The following is a 22,692-nucleotide window of genomic DNA, read 5'->3' on the forward strand; positions in this document are numbered from 1 at the left end:
CCGACTCAATGGACATGAATCTGAGCACACTCTGGGAGATATCGGAGGACAGGGGAGCCTGGGGTGCTGCAGTCCATGGGGTCGCAAAGAATCAGACAGGACTTAGTGACTGAACAACAATAATGCCTTGGAGCACCCTTCTGGTTGCTAGATGGAGTGCTGCCCAATTCATTAATCACCTCACAGAGTCAATTTAATCATCAGTTTAACTTGGTTACATTTTATTTTTTAACAAGAGAAATCAAATTGTTTGACTGAATGAGTTCTGCTTTCAGAGACAGCAGAATGCTGTTCCACGACATCATGGAGGATTTCTTTAGTCTCTTTCCAACTTCTCTCCTGGGGGAAAAACAAAGACAGAAGATATCATGATACTTGGAAAGTCTTCACAGTTATAGAGGAGCTTTTTTCTGTCTAGGGAAAAAAAAAAGAATCTCACAAAACACAGGATGGGATTATTAGCAAGAGTGTTATCTCAGGGAAGTAGAATCAGGCCATCTTTACTTTTGCTTTAGTATTTTTATCTAAAAAGATATATAATTAATAATTAGAAGATTTTTCAGCTAAGAAAAATAAAAAACCAGTGGTTTTAAAAATCACATAGAACCCCTTCACACAACTACCGCTATTAACTTTTTCTGGTGTGAACGATAGAGATGATTACTCTTTTTTCCAGGAGTTCAGGACATGGTGTACAACTATACCTCAATTTTTTTAAATAAAAGAATTCAGGACAAAAAAGGAAAGTTCATTTTCATCAAATATAAGCTTCCAAAAGATAATACTAGTAACTCAGAGGGACTCCTTATCTTTTAAATCTTACCACCCAACCCCCAAAGCCCACCCTTCTCTCTTTTGGGCTTACCTCATTCACAGGAATCAGAATACTGAATTGTTGCCTGTTCATCTGTAAAATTAAATAACATATATCGTTATATTGCAGACCTCATACATTCAGAGAGAAACTACATAAAAGTTATCGGTTTAGGACTCCCTGGTGGTACAGTGCATAAGAAGAATCTGCCTGCCAATGCAGGAGACACGGGTTCAATCCCTGGTCCAGGAAGATCCCACATGCCAAAGAGCAGCTAAGCCAGTAGGCCACAACTACTGAGCCCGCGCTCTACAACCCAAGCTCCACAAGAAGAGAAGTCATCGCAATGCGAAGCCCACACACCACAACAAAGAGTAGCCCCTGCTCGCCGTACCTAGAAAAAGCCCACACACAGTAATGAAGACCCAGTAGAATCAAAAATAAAATAATTAAAATAAACACATTTTAAAAGCTACTGTTTAAAAAAATCCATTTAGAACAAAAGTTACCGCTTTAACCCTTTCCAAAAGATTTCTATAGGTTATGAGCATATTCGGGCTTCCCTGGTGGCTCAGACAGTAAAGCGTCTGCCTGCAATGCGGGAGACCCGGGTTTGATTCCTGGGTTGGGAAGATCCCCTGGAGAAGGAAATGGCAATCCACTCCAGCACTCTTGCCTGGAAAATCCCATGGATGGAGAAGCCTGATAGGCTACAGTCCATGGGGTCGCAAAGAGTCGGACACGACTGAGTGACTTCACTTCGACTTCATTTCATGAGCATATTCAGAATACAGCAAGTTTTCAATGACTAATATTTGCATGCTTGCAGTAAATTATTCATCTAAGCAAACATATTAAGAATGGTTCGTCCTTAGAGAATATTGTTCTTTTGGTCTATGGACCACATTGTATAAAATATGTCTAGTTCAGAAGACTTTTTAAAAATGGCATATAACTGAATCAAAGTGTGTTAGGAAATCAGATAATGATATGCACTTGGCTTGGGAAAGAGAATTTGGAAAATTAAGACAGAGATCATGAAGAAGGAGGCAGAACTATGTCAGGAGATGCAGGTAAATCTTGGGCCTCACCTGGCAGGTAGTAGTCATAGACTTTGATGGTCGCTGGTTTGAGGTTGGTGACCAACACACTTTGGCTGATGGTGAAGGTATAGGTCTGAGTTTCCTTCCCGAGCTGTAAGACAGACAAACATCCCATGAAAACAAAAGTGAAAATAACATCTCTGCGATTGAAAAACTCTTGCTGAAAAAGACACAGATGTAAAGAACAGACTTTTAAACTCTGTGGGAGAAGGCGAGGGGGATGATTTGAGAGAATAGCATTGAAACATGTATATTATCATATGTGAAATAGATCGCCAGTCCAGGTTCAATGCAGGAGACAGAGTGCTCATGGCTGGTGCACTGGGATGACCCTGAGGGATGGGATGGGAAGGGAGGTGGGAGGGGGGTTCAGGATGGGGAACACATGTACACCCATGGCTGATTCATGTGAATGTATGGCAAAAACCACCACAGTATTGTAAAGTAGTTAGCCTCCAATTAAAATAAATTTAAAAATGAAAAAAAAAAAAAAAAAAGACTCTTGCTGTCTTCACATAGATTTCCTGAAACCCTTCTACCTCTGCTTCTTGCCACTCCCAAAATTGCCTCTTGCTGTCTTTCTGGCTCTTTCTTCTCAGCATATTACAGTTTCCCGGTCCTTCTGTAAAATGGGTCCACTCTTGGTCTGGTCTAACCTACAGCTCCTCTACTAAATTAAGTGCAGTGGCCAAAGGAACAGAAGCTTCCATTATCCTTCAACAGCTTTATACACATGATTGGTTTTCTCTCTTCATTCAGCTCTCTGATCCAATGACATCTCCTCACAGAGGCCTTTCCTGACCACCTGACTTTAAAACAGTCACACTGGACTTCTCTGATGGTCCAGTGGCTAAGACTCTGAGCTCCCAATGCAGGGGGCCTGGGTTCGATCCCTGGTCAGGGAAGTTGAAGTAGATCCCACATGCCTCAACTAAGAGTTCACATGCCGAAACTAAAGATCCTGCATGCCACGATGAAGTTCAAAGATCCTGAGTGCCACAACTAAGACCCAGTTCAGGCAAATACATAAAATAAAATAAAAGTCACATCCTGGCTTAGCCCCACCACACTCCTACATAGCACTGATGACTACTAAAACTATTCCTAAATATGTATGTTTGTGCATACATATGTATTTTTTAATTTTCATATTGTTTGTCTCTCCATTAGAATATCAGCTCCATGAGGACAGGAGTCATTTCTATGACTTTAATTGCAACATCTCTATCATGTTGAAGAGTATCTTGTATATGTTGATCGCTCAAAAACTGTTTGTTGAATAAATGAATGAATGGAGAGTTCAAGACAATTGTATAAATTAATCTAATAGAAAAAATAAGATTTATGGTATAAATTTAGACGTGAAGTTATAAATGCTGAAGTGGAAGAAATTTTGAAAGAGATTTTTTACATATGTTCTCTGTATTTAGTCATTCAGTTCTGTCTGACTCTTCAAGACCTCATGGACTGTAGCCTGCCAGACTCCTCTGTCCATGGGATTCTCCAGGCAAGAATACTGGAGTGGGTATTGCTGCTGCTGCTAACTCGCTTCAGTCGTGTCAGACTCTGTGCGACCCCAGAGACAGCAGCCCACCAGGCTCCTCTGTCCCTGGGATTCTCCAAGCAAGAATATTGGAGTGGGTTGCTATTTCCTCCTCCAATGCATGAAAGTGAAAAGTGAAAGTGAAGTCGCTCAGTTGTGTCTGACTCTGTGCGACCCCATGGACTGTAGCCTAAAAGGCTCCTCCATCCATGGGATCTTCCAGGCAAGAGTATTGGAGTGGGTTGCCATTGCCTTCTCTTGGAGTGGGTACAGGGCTTCTAAAAACATCGTCTGGGAATTCTCAGGAATGCCCAAGACTATCTGGCAATTTGTGAGAGCAGAATTATTTTGGGAATAATACTAAGACATTATTTACTTTTTTCATTCTCATCCTCTTTCACTGTACTAGTGGAAGGGGACTACTTGATGTGTGATATTTTGACAGATTGAATGCCGAAGCAGACTGGAGAATTTCACTCTCTCTGATTAAGCTAGATATTAAAGCAAAAATGTAAAACAATCTGCTAGTCTCACTAATTTTTTTGTTGTTTTGGGAAATACATTTTTCATGAAATGTTATATTAAAATGTTGTGAGCTTATTACTATTGTTTTTAAATAGCTTAATAAATATTTTAATGTTTTTCTCATTTTTAGTTTCTAATAAGATAAATGTCTAATAAGATAAGACATTATCTCTTCTAATAAGATAAATAGATGTAACCCATGCTATCATCAGCTCTTTGAGATCATTTAAGCGTATAGAGGACTCATTATCACAGAAATGCAAATCAAGACCACAATGAGATACCATTTCACACCAGTCAGAATGGCTGCGATCCAAAAGTCTACAAGCAATAAATGCTGGAGAGGGTGTGGAGAAAAGAGAACCCTCTTATACTGTTGGTGGGAATGCAAACTAGTACAGCCACTGTGGAGAACAGTGTGGCGATTCCTTAAAAAACTGGAAATAGAACTGCCTTATGACCCAGCAATCCCACTGCTGGGCATACACACTAAGGAAACCAGAATTGAAAGAGACACATGAACCCCAGTGTTCACTGCAGCACTGTTTATAGTAGCCAGAACATGGAAACAACCTAGATGTCCATCAGCAGATGAATGGATAAGAAAGCTGTGGTACATATACACGATGGAGTATTACTCAGCCATTAAAAAGAATACATTTGAATCCGTTCTAATGAGGTGGACGAAACTGGAGCCGATTATACAGAGTGAAGTAAGCCAGAAAGAAAAATACCAATACAGTATACTAACACATATATATGGAATTTAGAAAGATGGTAATGATAACCCTGTATGCAAGACAGCAAAAGAGACACAGATGTATAGAACAGACTTTTGGACTCTGTGGGAGAGGGAGAGGGTGGGATGATTTGGGAGAATGGCATTTAAACATGTATACTATCATGTAAGAAACAAATCGCCAGTCTAGGTTCGATACAGGATACAGGATGCTTGGGACTGGTGCACTGGGATGACCCAGAGAGATGATATGGGGACAGAGGTGGGAGGGGGGATCAGGATTGGGAACATGTGTACACCCGTGGTGGATTCATGTCAATGTATGGCAAAACCAATACAGTATTGTGAAGTAAAATAAAAAAAAAAAAAATTTTAATGAAAAAAAAAAAGTATAGAGGGGTCCTGAAAAAACGTCTTTGGTACCACTGTTCTCATCAATAATTTAGTTATCATAAAGATTTAAGGCAAATGACTAATATACACCAAAAGAAAGCTGGGATAGCAGACTTAATATCTGATCAGATAGAATCTAAGGCAAAGAAAAAAGAGTGAACGTGTAGAAATCTAAGGCAAAGATATATATAATGTAAATGAAGGACAGTATATACTAATGAAAAGGAAATTGAAAAAGATATGCTCATAAAACATACAACCCTAATTATACAATCAAAAAATATATCAAGAAATGACTGACAGAATAGCATAGCTAAATGGATAAAGGACCAATCAACCACTGTAATTGCAAATTTTGACAAATTTCCAAAAACTGATAGATGGAGCAGAAAAAATAAGTAGGGATAACAAAGGCATGAACAACAGAAATAATCATTTTAGACTTTTAGATCTAGATCAAATCCATACGCAAGAGAAGAGAAAGAAAAAGAGAAAGTGATGTCACTCTGTTGTGTCCAACTCTTTGAGACCCCATGGACTGCAGCCTACCAGGCTCCTCCATCCATGGAATTTTCCAAGCAAGAGTACTGGAGTGGGTTGCCATTTCCTTCTCCAGAGGACCTTCCCGACCCAAGAGAAAGGACCTGGATATTCTTTTGTAGCACACAATGAACATTTCCAAAAACAGACCACATATTAGGTCACAAAAGAAAACAGTGCATTTTAGAAGCTCACTATCATGATCTCAGACCATAGTGGAATAAAATTAGAAATTAGTAACAAAAAAGTGGCTTTAAATATCCCATGAATTTTCAAAAAATTAAAATATAAAGTAAATAGTTAAGGAAAACAATGAATGTCAAAAATTGTTGGACAATGAATATACTTAGAGGGAAACTTATAGTTTAAATTAATCAGAAAGTAAGAGATTAAAAATAAACAAATTTAGCATTCAATTTAAGAAGTTAGAAAAAGAATGACAGAAAATATCCTTTTCTCCTGTCTTCAGCCCAAAACAAAAAAGGAGTTCCCTGGTAGTCTGGTGGTGACAACTCAGTGCTTTCACTACATGGACCCGGGTTCAATCTCTAGTCCAGGAGCTAAGATCCCTCAAGCCTTGGGCCCCAAAATAATAATAATTTTTTAAAAGGAAGAAATTAACTAAACAGAGCACCAAAACCAAATAATCAAATAACAAAGAACAACAGAGAAGAGATATAAAGCCAAAAGTAACTTTTGTCAAATGTGAATAAGATTGCCCTCTGATGATACTGGTAAAGAGAAAAGGGGAGAAGATACAGAAAAAAGGAAATAGTCACAGATATAATCATGATTGGCTTTTAGACCATTGGACTTGATGTCTCAAGTTAGAAGCTGACTGACAAATCTGGCTCGGTACCCAGACCATCTGGCCACTGCAGTCTTAGGAATGGTGTTGTGGAAATTAGTATCCCCAGGTTCAACTCCCACCTTGACTCCTGACAAAAAGGTTGAGTTGAGAAGCACACCTACTCGGTCACTTCAGCCTCAGTCTCCTTACGTAGAAGGAGGGGTGGTATGTGAGACTCAGGGAAGGTGTGTATGAAAGCATCATTTAAACTACAGAATGATGATTTCAGGGTTGTTCCTGATACGCTAAGCAGTGTGTGTGTATGTTAATCTCTCAGTCATGTTCAGCTCTTTGTGATCCCATGAACTACAGCCCGCCAGGCTCCTCTGTCCATGGAATTCTCCAGGCAGGAATACTGGAGTAGGTTGCCATTCCCTTCTTCAAGGGATCTTCCCAATCCAGGGATCAAACTCAGTTCTCCTGCATTGCAGGCAGATTCTTTACCATCTGAGCCACAAGGGAAACCCCAGAGTTGTTCACTCAGCAGAGCTGTTCCAAAAGAAACTATACAGGGCTTACTCCAAAGTGGTTGTGAACACTGACCCTCTCAGGTTGCTCAGCCTCATGTGTGTGACACTAGTATATGTACATTGGAAGGGAAGCTGAAAAGACACATAGCAATTAAGCACTTTGGTTCAGTTCCTGACCCCATACCTCTTCCAAGTAGATGTTGAGTGTGTCAATTTCAGATTCAACCTTCTTCACCAGTGGTTGCTGGAGAAGCTGAATAAGAAAGGATGGAAAAAAAGAGAGAGACTGAGAGCCAGAGCCTTTCTTATCCTCTAGGGTCATCTTGCAAAGCTCTGCCATGGTTACAAAAGCAATATATGTTTTCTTAACATGGAAAAACATAAGAAAAAGGAACCAAGACAGTAACTGGCTCCATATCATACTGTTTATGTTCAGTTACTCAGTCATGTATGACTCTTTGCAATCCCATGGACTGCAGCATGCCAGGCTTCCCTCTCCTTCACCATCTCCAGGAGCTTTCTCAAACTCTTGTCCATCGAGTTGATGATGCCATCCAACCATCTCATCCTCTGTTGCCCTCTTCTCCACCTGCCCTCAATCTCATATACTCAATGCATCTTTGTAGCCCATTTAGAAACTATAATCATGAGTTAGTTGCATGTATAAACCATCATGCCCAACTCAACAGGTTTTTAATGATAATTAAAAGCTATGATCATTAGTCCCCCTTCAAAACTAAAAAACAGAAACAACTTACTAACTGATTGGTGCCCTCCACAGGACTGAATCCAGAAAGCATTTTGACCTCCACAATAGCCATATTGGAAGAGCTGCGACTCCCCACATAACTGAGGGCAGAAAGGAGCAAACCTGTGTCAGCCCATTGTCTTCCCTCTCAGCACCCTGTGTGTTCACAATACACACACACACACACACACACACAGACACACGTACACACACACTCCAGCTCAGCCACCCCATTCTAGATGCCCCCCAAACCCTCTCTGCTCTCCTCACCTGGTTTGGATCGTCAGCACCAAGGATCCAAGTGAAGTATGTTGCTTACACTGAGTGTTCCTTGTTTTCACACTAAGACTAAAGGCCTTCACATTTATCAGAGGGAGGATATTATATCTCAGCACGATCTAGGTGGAGGAAACAAAAAACAGTTAGAGAAATCAGGGTTGGGGAGAATTTTTAAAGATTGTATGGTTTGAATGACTTTCCTTACAAGTCAGATAGAGAAGGTTCTGCTGGAGGTCGAGATACTCTCAGACTCTCCTCCCCAACTCACACTAGTCCTGCTGGAGCTTGGCTTTGTTGTTGTTTAGTCTCTCAGTTGTGCCTGACTCTGCGGCCCCAGGGACTGTCGCCCGCCAGGCTTCCCTGTCCATGGGATGTTCCAGGCAAGAATACTGAAGTGGGTTGCCACTCCCTTCTTCTAGGGATCTTCCCAACCCAGGGATTGAACCCATGTCTCTTGCATTTCAGGTGGATCGTTTACCACAGAGCCACCTGGGAAGCCCAGAGCTCTGCTTACCTGCGCATAAACACAGCCCTGGCCTGAGGCCTCCAAGGTGTACACCCCAGGGATATGGGGCAACATCTTCTGCTGAAACACCAGACGGTTGGCAGCTTGAACATTGAAGGTGTGCTGGAAATTCTGAGCGGATTTCACTGCCACGTTGACTTCCTTTGACTGCACGTAGGCAGTGGCGGCATACTTGGCAAGAGCTTGGAGTGCCACCACGGTGTCCTGACAACAATAGGCACGTACTTACTGTTTTGTGAGCCACTGGAAGTAACTTCCAACAACCCTCAAGCCTACACACCTGATTAGTGTTTGCTAGTTTGAATGATACCTCCTCTAAGACTCTAAGATCCACATTCAGCCATGCTGGGAAAGCTCATAGAGCTTTAGAAATCTCATAGAGCTCATAGAAATCGCATCTTACCTGCATAGAAAATCACCATCAAGTTATTATCAGACATCATAGGTTGTTAGGCTTAATTTCATATATTCATACTCAGCAATGAAGCCTAGCTTCAGAACAGGTTATTATTAGGAGTGAGTGGATCATTGTTTAATATCGGTTTTGCAGTCTCCTTATTTGGGGGGGGGAAACAGCAGTAGCTTGATAGCCCTAAAAATCGCATGTTCTTCCAAGTTATTAAATTGCATAAAGATCTTCTGTGACACAGGGTATCACAGGATCCTTGGAAAATCCATCCTTGAAGGACAAGCTTTCTTAGCCATTGTGTGTGTGTGTGTGTGTGTGTGTGTGTGTGTGTGGTCATTCAGTCATGTCTGACTCTTTGCTACCCCATGGACTCAAGCCCGCTAGGCTCCTCTGTCCATGAGATTCTCCAGGCAAGAATACTGGAGTGGGTTGCCATTCCCTTCTTCAGGGGATCTTCACAACCCAGAGATTGAGCCCAGGTCTCCTGCACTGCAGGCAGATTCTTTACCGTATGAGCCACCTGCGTCCCTTAACCATTATGCCATGTGACAATCTTTTCATCATCTGGGAATAAGGCAGATCCTACTTTGTAGTATATACAACTTTTCCTAGCTTTCCTTCTAGATTGTAAACTTTTTAAAGACTATGTCTTACCAGATTTCCAGTACCTGAAATAGAAGAAGGAGGTATGCCCATAAAGTCATGCCTTTATGCTTACAGACCCCATAACTGGCTTTCCAATTTGTGACTATGTAAATTTAGCCATAATTAAACATGTCCTCTTTACATGTAAAACATGGATCTTGTGATGTTCCATACTCTACAAATTAAGACTTAAATACGTATAGTACTATTTGTGTGCTCATGTGACTTAATTTTATGAATTCTTCTATGTCTTTTTCAAACATGATTTTCCCCCTTGCTGTACAATGATTAGTCCCCAGACCTAGAGGGCAAGGGTTATTGTCTTTCCTCTCTCTCCATGTGGGATCCAATCCTACCTGATAAACGGCAGAGGACCAAGCTATTTACCTGAGTGGAAGAGAAGCCCCCATATGCATTCTGCTGCTTGCTCAACCAAGCCACTATGCTGGCGGCCTTGCCTAGCTCCTTTTGAGTCAGGTCGTCTTTGCTAAGCAAGGTCAATAATACATAGGCCGTGAGTTCCACATCGACAGCCTCAGGCTGAGACCAAGGGCTGGCATCTGAAGTCAGAGCAGGTTTCTGGCTCCAGTGAATGGATTCTCCTATGGAGAAAAACGCATGATTAGCAAAGTCTTGGAAGGAAATGACTTTCCCATTTTCACTTTGTAAATGTGTGTGCACCAAGTATGCCAAGTTGCTTCAGTCATGTCTGACTCTGTGTGACCCCATGGGCTGTAGCCCACCAGGCTCCTCTGTCCATGGAATTCTCCAGGCAAGAATACTGTAATGGGTTGCCATTTTCTTTTCGAGGGGATCTTCCCCAACCAGGGATCGAACCTGTGTCTCCTTCATTGGCAGGTGGATTCTTCACCCCTGAACCACCTGGGAAGCCCCAAATCAGAGAAAGTAACAACCAAAAATGAATCACCAGTCAGAAAAAAATATTTCTCAAATCTTCTGACTTACTGGCCATAATGTATATGCAAAAATTTGTGTCTGTGTGTGAATGTGTGTACACCCACACATAATTCCCTTGGGTAAAGCTGGGAGCATCAGTAAATGCCTCCAGCAATGATAACATATGGGAGAATACGCATAAAAACACTGAGAAATCACAGAAGAAATGCTAATGAGAGCAAGCAAGTAGATGATGAGGTCAAATCCCATCTCTATGACAGCCACAATGGTAAATTGAAGATAAAGAACAGCAAGTAGAAATGAGGAGTGGAAGCTAGAAGTCTTATTAAATATAAGTTTAGGGACTTTCCTGGTGGTCCAGTTGTTATGAATATGCCTTGCATTGCAGGGGACAAAGGTTTGATCCCTGCTCAGGGAACTAAGGTCCCATATGCCACAGAGGAACTAAGCCCACATTGCAACTAGACAGTCTGTGAACCTCAATGAAAAATCCTGCATACAGGAACTAAGACCTGACACAGCCAAAAAATAACATTTTAATATAAATATATAAGTTCAGAGATAATAAATACATAGCCCAAAGGAGGCAATCTAAGTGGAAGAACAAAAGAAAACATGTGAGCCTACAAAGCAAGCTAATGAGGAAGAGACAATCACATTAAGTTGATATATGCCTGAGCGGATATAACTCCGCCCACTGTCTGAGATCCCCATTCCAGGACTGGAGTTGCTTATACACAGGCCAAAAACCTACCCAGGGCCCTGATGAGAGAGCAATTCAGCAATGACATTTGTATAAATGAAAGCTGAGATTAAATTTCTGCCTGGCAGTATAATTTTAAATAAAGAGCTAGGTAAATAAAATGCATTAATATTTTATTTACAAGATCTGTTAGAATATCTAATTATTTTTGGCCATGCCATAGGACTTGCGGGATCTTAGGGATCTTAGAGTAGTAAAAGTGCGGAGTCTTAGCCACTGGACCAATAGGGAATTCCCAGAATATTGCAAATTATTCTTAAATATATCCAAAGTTTGAGAAGGACCTCAAGAAATCTCTAAGTTCATCTTACCCCATCAACCTCAGTGGCTTTACACCAAAGAACTGTTAAACTGGGGATTCTCCAATGCCAGTACATTTTCTGACCAGCTTCTACCATCTATTTTCTCTTCATGTTAAAAATATAACATGCTTATTGAGGACTTTCAGGGGTTTTCCCACAAAACTCTTAGTAGTGATTTCATGACTTAACTTTTACTAAAATGAATCCTAGAACTGAACATATGTGGGACTATGGAGACTAGGGAAATTTTTCACATCTTTTCACAATTTCAAAAAAACTGGGACTTCCCTGGGAGTCCAGTGGTTGGGACCCAGAGCTTTCACTGTTGTAGACCTGGGTTCAATCCCTGGTCAGGGAACTAAGATCGTGCAAGCCATATGTCATGACAAAAAATAAAAAGGACTTCCCTGGCATCCGAGGGGGTTTGATCCCTGGTCTGGGAAGTTCTGCATACCATGCAGTGTGGCAAAAAAAAAAAAAAAAAAAAACAAAGCAAAAGCTAACAGGACCAACATACCTGAGACAATAACCTGTTGATCTAGCTTTCCAAGAAGAATGTTTCTGATGTCTGTGTCCCCAGCCAGAGAGAATGTATAAGCAAGGAGGGCCTGTGTGTACAGGTTGGTGGTAGAGGAAACGGAACTCTTGAGACACTGCAGCCCCTGACTCACCATTGGATCCTGAAAAGTAAAGATGAAGAACTGAATTTAGAAGGCATTCCTTTAAAAAGTGGAGGTGATAAGGAATATCCTCTTTTGAGTTTATAAGACTCTCAGTTCTCAGTTCAGTCACTCAGTCATGTTTGACTCTCTGTGACCCCATAAACCACAGCACGCCAGGCCCCTCTGTACATCATCAACTCCTGGAGTCCATCCAAACCCATGTCCATTGAGTTGGTGATGCCATCCAACCATCTCATCCTCTGTCGTCCCCTTCTCCTCCTGCTCTCAATCGTTCCTAGCATCAGGATCTTTTCAAATGAGTCAGCTGTCCACATCAGGTGGCCATAGTATTGGAGTTTCAGCTTCAACATCAGTCCTTCCAATGAACACCCAGGACTGATCTCCTTTAGGATGGACTGGTTGGATCTCCTTGCAGTCCAAGGGACTCTCAAGAGTCTTCTCCAACACCACAGTTCAAAAGCATCAATTCTTCGGCACTCAGCATTCTTTATAGTCCAGCTCTCACATCCATACATGACCACTGGAAAAACCATAGCCTTGACTAGACAGACCTTTGCTGACAAAGTAATGTCTCTGCTTTTCAATATGCTGTCTAGGTTGGTCATAACTTTCCTTCCAAGGAGTAAGTGTCTTTTAATTTCATAGCTGCAATCACCATCTGCAGGGATTTTGCAGCCCCCCAAAATAAATTCTGACACTGTTTCCACTGTTTCCCCATCTATTTCCCATGAACTGATGGGACCAGATGCCATGATCTTCGTTTTCTGAATGTTGAGATTTAAGCCAACTTTTTCACTCTCCTCTTTCACTTTCATCAAGAGGCTCTTTAGTTCTTCTCCACTTTCTGCCATAAGGGTGGTGTCATCTGCATATCTGAGGTTACTGATACTTCTCCCGGCAATCTTGATTCCAGCTTGTGCTTCCTCTAGCCCAGTGTTTCTCATGATGTACTCTGCATATAAGTTAAATAAGCAGGATGACAACATACAGCCTTGACGTACTCCTTTTCCTATTTGGAACCAGTCTGTTGTTCCATGTCCAGTTTTAACTGTTGCTTCCTGACCTGTATACAGGTTTATCAAGAGGCAGGTCAGGTGGTCTGGTATTCCCATCTCTTGCAGAATTGTCCACAGTTTATTGCGATCCACACAGTCAAAGGCTTTGGCATAGTCAATAAAGCAGAAATAGATGTTTTTCTGGAACTCTTTTGCTTTTTCCATGATCCAGTGGATGTTGGCAATTTGATCTCTGGTTTCTCTGCCTTTTCTAAAGCCAACTTGAACATCTAGAAGTTCACAGTTCACGTATTGCTGAAGGCTGGCTTGGAGAATTTTAAGCATCACTTTACTATTGTGTGAGATGAGTGCAATGTGTGGTAGTTTGAGCGTTCTTTGGCATTACCTTTCTTTGGGATTGGAATGAAAACTGACGTTTTCCAGTCCTGTGGCCACTGCTGAGTTTTCCAAATTTGTTGGCATACTGAGTGCAGCTCTTTCACAGCATCGTCTTTCAGGATTTGAAATAGCTCAACTGGAATTCCATCACCTCCACTAGCTTTGTTCGTAGTGATGCTCCCTAAGGCCCACTTGACTTTACATTCCAGGATGTCTGGCTCTAGGTGAGTGATCACAGCATCGTGATTATCTGGGTCATGAAGATCTTTTTTGTACAGTTCTGTGTATTCTTACCACCTCTTCTTAATATCTTCTGCTTCTGTTAGGTCCCTACCATTTCTGTCCTTTACTGGCTGGAGAGGGACAAAACTAGGTAACTTTCGCTAGAAATAGGCATGATCCGGAGAGTGTCAAGGGGAGCAGCTAGAGAAACTCACATCTGTGGTCTTGCCCATCTCCAACAATGCAGCCGTGATGTAGGCAGTCAAGGAGACCTCATCATCAACTCCACCCTGGAGGGAGACAGGGAGACAGGAAGACAGGAAGTCAAGGCCGCAGCCAGCACATGCAAGACTTGTGTGCAAACTACAAACTACAAAAAGGTGTCCCCTCTGAACAGATGAATTAGCAGATGCAGGGAACAGACATGTGGACACAGGGGTGAGGGAGGGTGGGATGAATTGACAGAGTAGCATTGACATATAATACACTGGTTTGTGTCAAATACATAGCTAGTGGGAAGCTGCTGGATAGCACAGGGAGCTAGCTCAGTGCTCTGTGATGACCTAAAGGGGTGAGATGGGGGTGGGAGCGTGGGAGGGAGGTAGAAGGAAGGCTCAAGAGGGAGGGGGACATATATACTCATGTACCTAATTCCCACTGTTGTACAGCAAAAGCTAACACAACACTGTAAAGCAATTATCTTCCAATTAAAACAAAATTATTTATTTATCATTATTTTTTACATGAAGGATAATTGCTTAACAATATTGTGTTAGTTTCTGCCATACATCAACATGAATCAGTCATAGGTATACATATGTTCCCTCCCGCTTGAACCTCTGTCCCACCTCCCACCCCATTCCACTCCTCAATTTTTGAATTAAGAAAATAAAAAAGTGCTCCTTTGCAGAGGCTGACTGGACTTTAAGACTCCAGGACAGACAGTGGGTGGGGGCGGGGAGGAGGACTGGAGGGACTTCAGTGACGCCCAGCCTCCAACAGTGACCTTCAAGTAACCTTCAAGAAGTAACATGAGGTCTTCAGCGCTGAGTGGTATTTAGGAAACCCAAGAGAAGGGGTTAGGAAGCATAACAGATTTAAAAAAAAAAAAAAGAAGGAAGCAGGGGATAAGAAGAATCTGAGAATTTCTTATTCTCAGGTTTTTACTGAATCTGAGCCTCCCCAGATGAATGTTTCCCTCAAGTGGCACAAAGCTCAGCCTCTTTTCCAGGAGACATTAGGTGACACCTGTCCTTGATTAATGACTTTCACAGAAGAATATTGGTTTTTTCTTTAAAAAAATATGTAATCTAAATTATGATCTTTGTAACAATAGATAAAAGAACAAACACTTAAAAAGGTGAAATAGTTTGTTCAAGAATACACAACTAATAAGCTGAAGGGCTGGGATTTGAGCCCAAGGAGTTAAAGTCCAGAGCTCCCGCTAAGGACCAAACCACCAAACTTGACAAGACAAATGATGTGTTTCTTGACAGACTGGCCAGCTCTGGTAAGACAGGAGGAGGAAAAACCTCTAGAATCTTGTTCTAGTCACATCCAGGCTTGTACTATACACATGGGGGACACTGCAAGGACCTTGCATAAGGAATACTAATGAATCATACACAGCTTTTGTTTTCAACACTCAAGATTTTTAATCCAGGGCCTGGAATAGCAATAATGATTCCTTCAGGAAAGTTGGTTCAGTCTTTCTTTCACTGGGTCTGTTCTGAATTGAATAAGAGCTGCTTACACCCCAGCACTTCACCCTGTGTTGGGAGGGGTCAGGCAGTGCAGTGAATGGAGGTGAGAAATGCCCCTGGAGTCCAACTGCTGGGGTTCAAATGACAGTCCTGTGCCCACAATCACCTTGGGCACTTCACTTAACCCCTGCACCTAGTTTCTTCATCTGTAAAATGGAATTAAAAATGGTATGCCAGGACTTGTATGTGCATGCTCAGTTGCTTCAGTCATGTCCAACACTTTGTGACTCTATGGACTATGCCCCGCCAGGTTCCTCTGTCCATGAGATTCTCTAGACACTAATACTAGAGTGGGTTGCCACGCTCTCCGGGGGATCTTCCCAACCCGGGAATCAAACTCACATCTCCTGCATCACAGGTAGATTCATTACCCACTGAGCCACCTGGGAAGCCCCATGCTAGGACTCAGCGTATTGATTTGTTGTAAACATTAAATGGGCTTCCCAGGTAGCTTAGTGGTAAAGAATCTGCCTGCCAAAACAGGAGATGCAAGAGACACAGGTTCGATCCCTGGGTCAAAAAGATCCCCCAGAAAAGGAAATGACAACCCATGGGAAATCCCATGGATTGAGGAGCCTGGCAGGGTTGCAGTCCATGGGGTCATAAAGAGTCAGACACGACTAAGCAACTAAACAAGAACATTAAACATCAAATAAACGGAGTACATAGCGCCTGGCAGAGAATAGACCCCCTTGCAATAAAAACTGGGCTGGGGACTTCCCTGGGGGTCCAGTGGTTAAGTATCTGTCTTCCAATGCAGTGGACTTGAGTTTGATCCCTGGTTGGGTAACTAAGATCCCAAATACCCTGAGGCAACTAAGCCTGTGCATAGCGACTACTGAGCCTGTGCTGCAGCAAAAATCCAGCCCAGCCAAAATAAACAAATAATTACTTTTTTTAAATAGCAAAATTATTTTAAAAAGAAAAAAAAAAAAAAAAGAGGTATTGGGCTGCCTAGGAATCCCCACCAGAGCAAATGGCTTTGCTTCAGACTTAGGGAGTTAGTAAAATGCTCAGAGACCTTCTAGTCCAGTGGTCCTCAAACTTTAGCAAGTATTTGAATCACCCAAAGGGCTACGTTAAAATACAAATGCTGGCCCACATTCCCCAGAGTTCCTCTGACCAGGTCTGGGGTGAGAGCTGGTCAAAGCATTTCAAACAAGTTCTCAGGTGGTGCCGGTACTGCTGAACCTGGGGACAGCACTTTGAGAACCATGTCCTAGTACATATTCTCATTTCACAGACATGGAAGCTCAGGCTCAAACTGGCTAAGAATATTGACAAAGATCACCCCTTAGCCAGGCCAGAGACCTAAAGAACCAAACCCTGGGCCAGCACTCTCTTGATTCTGTGCAATCAAGTTCTGTCAAGTTCTTCTTAGGGACTCCAGGCCCCTGGGCAGGCCGCACCTTCATAGCTGTGTGAAGGAGATTTCCCACGTTGTCGTAGCAGCCACTGGAGAGCTGGTTTCCTGCCATCCACTCAAGAGCATCCTGGATGTTCTTGTCGTCAATGAAGATGAATTGCTGAGCCTGGCCAAAGCATTTGGTGACAAAGGCTGTCAGCCTATATGGGTAAAGAGGGAAATGTACATTAAGGCAGATTTCTAGGTGAGGGTTCAATGTGTTAAGTCGATTCAGTCGTGTCCGACTCTTTGCCACCCCATGGACTATAGCCCACCAGGCTCCACTGTCCATGGGATTTTCCAGGCAAGAATACTGGAGTGGGTTGCCATTTCCTCTTCCAGGGTGTGCAACAGTTCTACAGTGTGTTCTGGTGTGTAGTTCCAGAAAAGGAGTTGAGAAAACATAATGCCATAGGAAGCCTGGAAAAGGGAGGTCTTACTTGGCCTTCATGAGGACAAAAACTGGTAGGTACAAGGTGAGGGAGAAGGGTAAAGGATCTGACCATACATGAAGCTGAAATAAATAGTATTAAAGTGATAGAGGAGGACTTCCCTGGTAGCACAGCAGATAAGAATCCACCTGCCAATGCAGGGGACATGGGTTCCATCCCTGGTCCGGGAAGATTCCACGTGTCACAGTGCAACTAAGGCCCATGTACCACAAGTGCTGAGCCCACACCTGGAGCCTATGCTTCACAAGAGAAACCCACACGCCACAAGAGAAACCCCACACCGAAACTAGAAAAAGCCCACAGAGCAACAAAAACCCAACACGGCCATAAATTAAAAAATAAAATTAATTTAAAAAATATGTTTAAGTGGTAAAGGATAGAAAGCAAGAATGGGGTGCAGGGGAGGGTAGAGGAATAATTCCAAAGGGTTCTGGAATTATTCTCTGGGGAGCAGAACTCACTGAGAATTGGGCAACATTACCATGTGTTTCCATTTCCATCTTGCTCCCCAAAGGCACTGTAGGAGCCATTACTGTGTTTGTACATCAGTTCCCTCTGGTACCCTGGGAAGTCAGACGTGGTTTTAGAGGAGAGCGACAACTTCAAAAAACACTCCCATGGCTTGCAAGGATGAGGGACACTTCAGACACCAAAATTCCCTGTGTCTTAATAACCCAACCATAGGCCCCAAAGCAAGTGTCCAAGAAGAAAGGGTGAGCCAGCTCACCCAGCTTCAGGAAGCCCACTGCTCGAGACCAGATTTCCTCCGTCAGCAGCTCTGTCTTCTCCAGGTACTGCAGGACGTAAATGATAGGAGCGAACAAGACCATGTTCTGCTCCCCACAGCCACGTGGCATCTGCACCAGGTTGTCCAGGTTCTGCAGGGCTGTGCCCATGATGTCTCCTGGGGTCCAAAAGGAGAGGGGGAGAAGATGGTGGGAGAAGCAGGGACCCTGAAGAGTTATCACTCAATGAATACGTGTGTGCCAAGTCATTTCAGTCATGTCTGACTCTTTGAGAACCCATGGACTGTAGCCCACCAGGCTCCTCTGTTCATGGGATTTTCCAGGCAAGAATACTGGAGTGGGTTGCCATGCCCTCTTCTAGGGGATCTTCTCTACCCAAGGATGGAACCCACGTCTCTTATGTCTCCAGCACTGGCAGACAGGTTCTTAACCACTAGCACCACTTGAGAAGCCCTCCAAAGAACACATATTACTTACCATTTTGTGAGTCATTACTCTGTGACCCCAGGTACAACAGTCTCCACCTCGAAGTGCCCGTAGTCAGTGGGGCAAGCAATTACAATACACTGCAATTCTTTTGTTTTGGCTTTTTTTCTTTCTTTCTTTCTTTTTTTTTTTTTTTTGGCTATGCTTTGGTTGTGGCATGTGGGCTTAGTTGCCCAGAGACATGTGGGATTTTAGTTCCCTGACCAGGGATTGAACCCAAATTCCCTGATAGCTCAGTTAGTAAAGAATCCGCCTGCAATGCAGGAGACCCCAGTTCGATTCCTGGGTCAGGAAGATCCCCTGGAGAAGGGAGAGGCTACCCACTCCAGTATTCTTGGGCTTTCCTTGTGGCTCAGCTGGTAAAGAATCTGCCTACAATGCAGGAGACCTAGGTTCCATCCCTGGGTTGGGAAGATACCATGGAGAAGGGAAAGGCTACTCACGCTAGGATTCTGGCCTGATTGTATAGTCCATGGGGTCACAAAGAGTCAGACATGACTGAGCAACTTTCACTTTCACGTTTCACTTTCCCTGCACTGAAGGTGGATTCTTACCCACTGGACTACCAGGGAAGTCCCACAATTTTTTTTTAATATTAATATTTGCTTATTTATTTGTCTGCTCTGGGTCTCAGTTGCAGCATTCAGGATCTTTAGTTGCAGCATGTGAACTTTTAGTTACAGCATGTGGGCTCTAGTTCCCTGACCAGGGATCAAACTTGGGCCCCCTACATTGGGAGCTCTGAGTCTTGGCTGCTGGACCACCAGGGAAGTCCCTACATCACTATTCTAACTTATTATAAGCAATTATAACATAGTACTATAACATTAGGTATGTACAAGGTACTGGAGTAAACAGACAGGTCCATAGGCCACCTGAAGGAGTGCAAGGCTTTAAAACGCTGATGAGGGATGTAACAAAACCTGCAATCCTTAGTCTCAGTCTCTAAGTGCCTCCACTGCATATAACTACATCACCTTTCGAATCACCACGTCTCACTCAGACACACACATCCTCCTGGCACGCTTTTCCATGTTAAATTTCCCGACCCCTCCATATACTTCACAAGCCAGGAAGCCTGATGTAAGTGATTCATGAACATCTTCATTTCAGTCATTGAGCTCAATTTGAATGTATAAATATGTCCTGAATGTCAACTGCAAGAACTGCTCCAAGAACAAAAATGAAAAAGACATGGCCTTTGGGACTTCCCCGGTGGTCCAGTGGTTAAGAATCCGCCTGCCACTGAAACATATACATTACCATATGTAAAACAGAGAGCTAGTGGGAAGGTGATTTATAACACAGGGAGCTCAAGCAGGTGCTCTGACAATCTAGAGCAGTAGGATGGGGTAGGGGATGGGAGGGAGGTTTAAGAAGGAGGAGACATATGCCTAGTTATGACTGATTCACATTTTGTATGGCAGAAACCAACACAATGTTGTAAAGCAATTAATCTCCACTTAAAAAAAAAAAGAATCCACCTTCCAATGTGTGGAATTGATCCCCCTGATATGGGAAGATTCCACATGCCACGGGGCAGCTAAGACCATGCACCACAACTACTGAAGCCCGGGCACCCTAGAGCCCGTGCTCCGCAACAAGAGAGCCCACCACACTGAGAAGCCTGTGCACACCTAGACAGTAAGAGAAAGCTCGTGCAGGAACGAGGATCCAGGGCAGCCAAAAAATAAATAATAAAAAAATTTAAGTAAATAAATAGACAGGACCCTTATCCTCGAGGAGTCCTCGATGCAGTGTGGAAGACACAGAAAGATAGTGACTTGTAATTCAGGATGCTGAGTGCTATACTAGAATCAAACGCAGAAAAAAACGGACATTTTAACCTGGAAGGGATCCGGGAAGGGGGTAAGAGTAAAGAAAGAATAACACATATAGCCTTTGACTATGTGCTAGATACTGTGCCGGGAACTTGATATTATATTATATTTAATCTTTATACCAATCCTGAGAGGTAGGTTATTGTCCCTGTCTTACAGAAGGGAAAAGAGGGACCAAAATCCTTCACTAACTTATCCAAAGTCACATGGCTATTAAGTGGCATAACTGAGATCCTAAACCAGTTTGATACAATTTTACAATTTTCAAGCTCATGTTTTCCTATTGGCTCCCTCTCCTTGCCCAAAGAAGTGGCATGCCCTTTTAAACATGGTTGAATCTTTCCAAAATTATATTCAAATGGATAAAGTTCTTATTCTTAAATGGTTACCACAAACATTTTGTCTCCCCTCTACTTAATTTATAGACCTAAACCTAAATACATATAAAACTTAATGAGCTTTAACTTCCTCTTCCCAGTCTCTTTTCTGTTTTTTGTCTTTGTTTCTCTGTTTCTTGGGTCCTGGCTTATGACTTGTGGGATCTTAGTTCCATGGGCAGGGATTAAACCCAGGCCCCCTGCAGTGGATGCAGGTTGTCTTAACCACTGGACCACTGGGACAGTCCCTCATTTCTGGTTTTAACTGGGTATATGTCTGTATAATCCCATCCACACTGCACAGGCTGTATGCACTCAGTTTGTAAAATAAGCTCTTCTTCCTTTGTCTCTTCTAGCCCTCCACACCTTCCTTCAGGTAGGTCCATAGGCTTCAACTCACACCACACCTTGAGAGCTGCTGGCCCCACTTTTTCCTTTTTGAGCTAAGAATCTCTGGTTGCTTACCCAGAACAGTGACATAAGCCTTGGCCGAATCAGGAACAACATCCTCAGGGACCTCCAGGGAGATGGATTCTGAAGCCACTTTTCCTGTGAGGGGCAGAGAAAGGGTAAAACACTAGAAAGGTGGACGCAGTGGCGCTTCTCGAGCCCAAACCATAGGAAAGCTTGCCATCACCCAGGGTTTTCCGTAACCACTGCTTTCTGTGGGTTGGAGGTAGATTTTTTTTTTTATTACTATTCATAGCGGTCTTTGCTAAAAATAAATTCCAGCCAGCACCATAATGTACTGTATGATTTCTCTTCTTTTCCTGCCTCTCTGCTAGTTGGCTCCCCTGGGAATGGCACCCCTAGACTCTCCTATTTCTTCCTTGTCCTGTAGATTCCTCCTTTTGCCTAAGAAAATCTGTTGCTAAGGGAGTTCTCACATCAACCCCTCTCTGTGTTCACCCACCTCTTGGGCACAGCAGTGAGCTGTGTGTCTTCTCCACAAGGACTCCTTCCGGCTGACAGGAAAAGAGACAAGGATGGGTGAGAAAAACTAGATGAGCATCAGGGCAGGTGGCCCTGGAGGGATAGGAAAGGGAAGGGAAACGGGAAAAAGAGGCCCTGCTTGCACCCCGAGGGCTTCGCTCACAACTGGGGGGAAGAGAGCTTCTCTTTGACATTCAGAAGGACTCATTTTCAACCCAGGGAGGGGCCTCTCAGTAAGATTCTTTCTGGGCTAGAGCTAAAGACAAGTTTGGGACACTTCTAGGAGACAGGACGGGCAATGGAATTCATGGTGATGTGACGCAGCTAATGCTGACATAGGGATTTTCATAGGAGAAACTAACATTCATTGAGTGTCTCCAAAGTACCAAGTATCAGAGGGGTGGGAGGGAGGAGTCGGAAGGAGGGGATGTATGTATACATACACCTGATTCGTGTTGCTGTACAGCAGAAACTAACAACGTTGTAAAGCAATTATACTCCAATTTTTTTAAAAAAAGATAACATTCCTTCCTAATCTTATAAGGGGTCACATGACCCGCTATGATGACCCTTATATCCAGATTATGTAAATTGTCAATAATGTATCATTTGATATACAGTCTTCTGTCTCAAAGAAAACTCATGCAACTGTGCCTTGACTTCCAAAGTGCGGGACAGTTCTCAGGGCTTTCTGAGAAGCTCTTCCCAGGGTATAATCCTCAAATCTGGCTTGAACAAAATTTTCCATTTCTTTCTTAAAAAAAAAAAAAGTGCAGGTACTGTATTAGACACTTTCATAGGCCATCGGTGTGGATTTAGCAAG

The 22,692-nt window shown here is 42.9% G+C and overlaps 1 protein-coding gene across 1 annotated transcript in view; it reads right to left on the minus strand.

Annotated features, from left to right (window-relative positions):
- Positions 1-866: 866 nt before the first annotated feature.
- Positions 867-22,692, minus strand: part of A2ML1 (alpha-2-macroglobulin like 1) — a 49,829-nt gene continuing 28,003 nt past the window's right edge. Inside the window, exons 22-35 of the mRNA XM_068971672.1 lie at positions 21,850-21,901; positions 21,402-21,485; positions 18,214-18,390; positions 17,968-18,049; positions 17,039-17,195; positions 14,082-14,156; positions 12,085-12,247; positions 9,972-10,186; positions 8,519-8,734; positions 7,996-8,123; positions 7,736-7,826; positions 7,162-7,230; positions 1,906-2,008; positions 867-907 (exon numbers count right to left, since the gene is read on the minus strand). Of these exons, the coding sequence (XP_068827773.1) occupies positions 867-907; positions 1,906-2,008; positions 7,162-7,230; positions 7,736-7,826; positions 7,996-8,123; positions 8,519-8,734; positions 9,972-10,186; positions 12,085-12,247; positions 14,082-14,156; positions 17,039-17,195; positions 17,968-18,049; positions 18,214-18,390; positions 21,402-21,485; positions 21,850-21,901 (1,653 nt within the window). The remainder of the gene's footprint in view (positions 908-1,905; positions 2,009-7,161; positions 7,231-7,735; positions 7,827-7,995; positions 8,124-8,518; positions 8,735-9,971; positions 10,187-12,084; positions 12,248-14,081; positions 14,157-17,038; positions 17,196-17,967; positions 18,050-18,213; positions 18,391-21,401; positions 21,486-21,849; positions 21,902-22,692) is intronic.

This window comes from Capricornis sumatraensis, chromosome 4 (genome assembly GCF_032405125.1).
Source record: "Capricornis sumatraensis isolate serow.1 chromosome 4, serow.2, whole genome shotgun sequence".
NCBI classification, from domain to species: domain Eukaryota; kingdom Metazoa; phylum Chordata; class Mammalia; order Artiodactyla; family Bovidae; genus Capricornis; species Capricornis sumatraensis.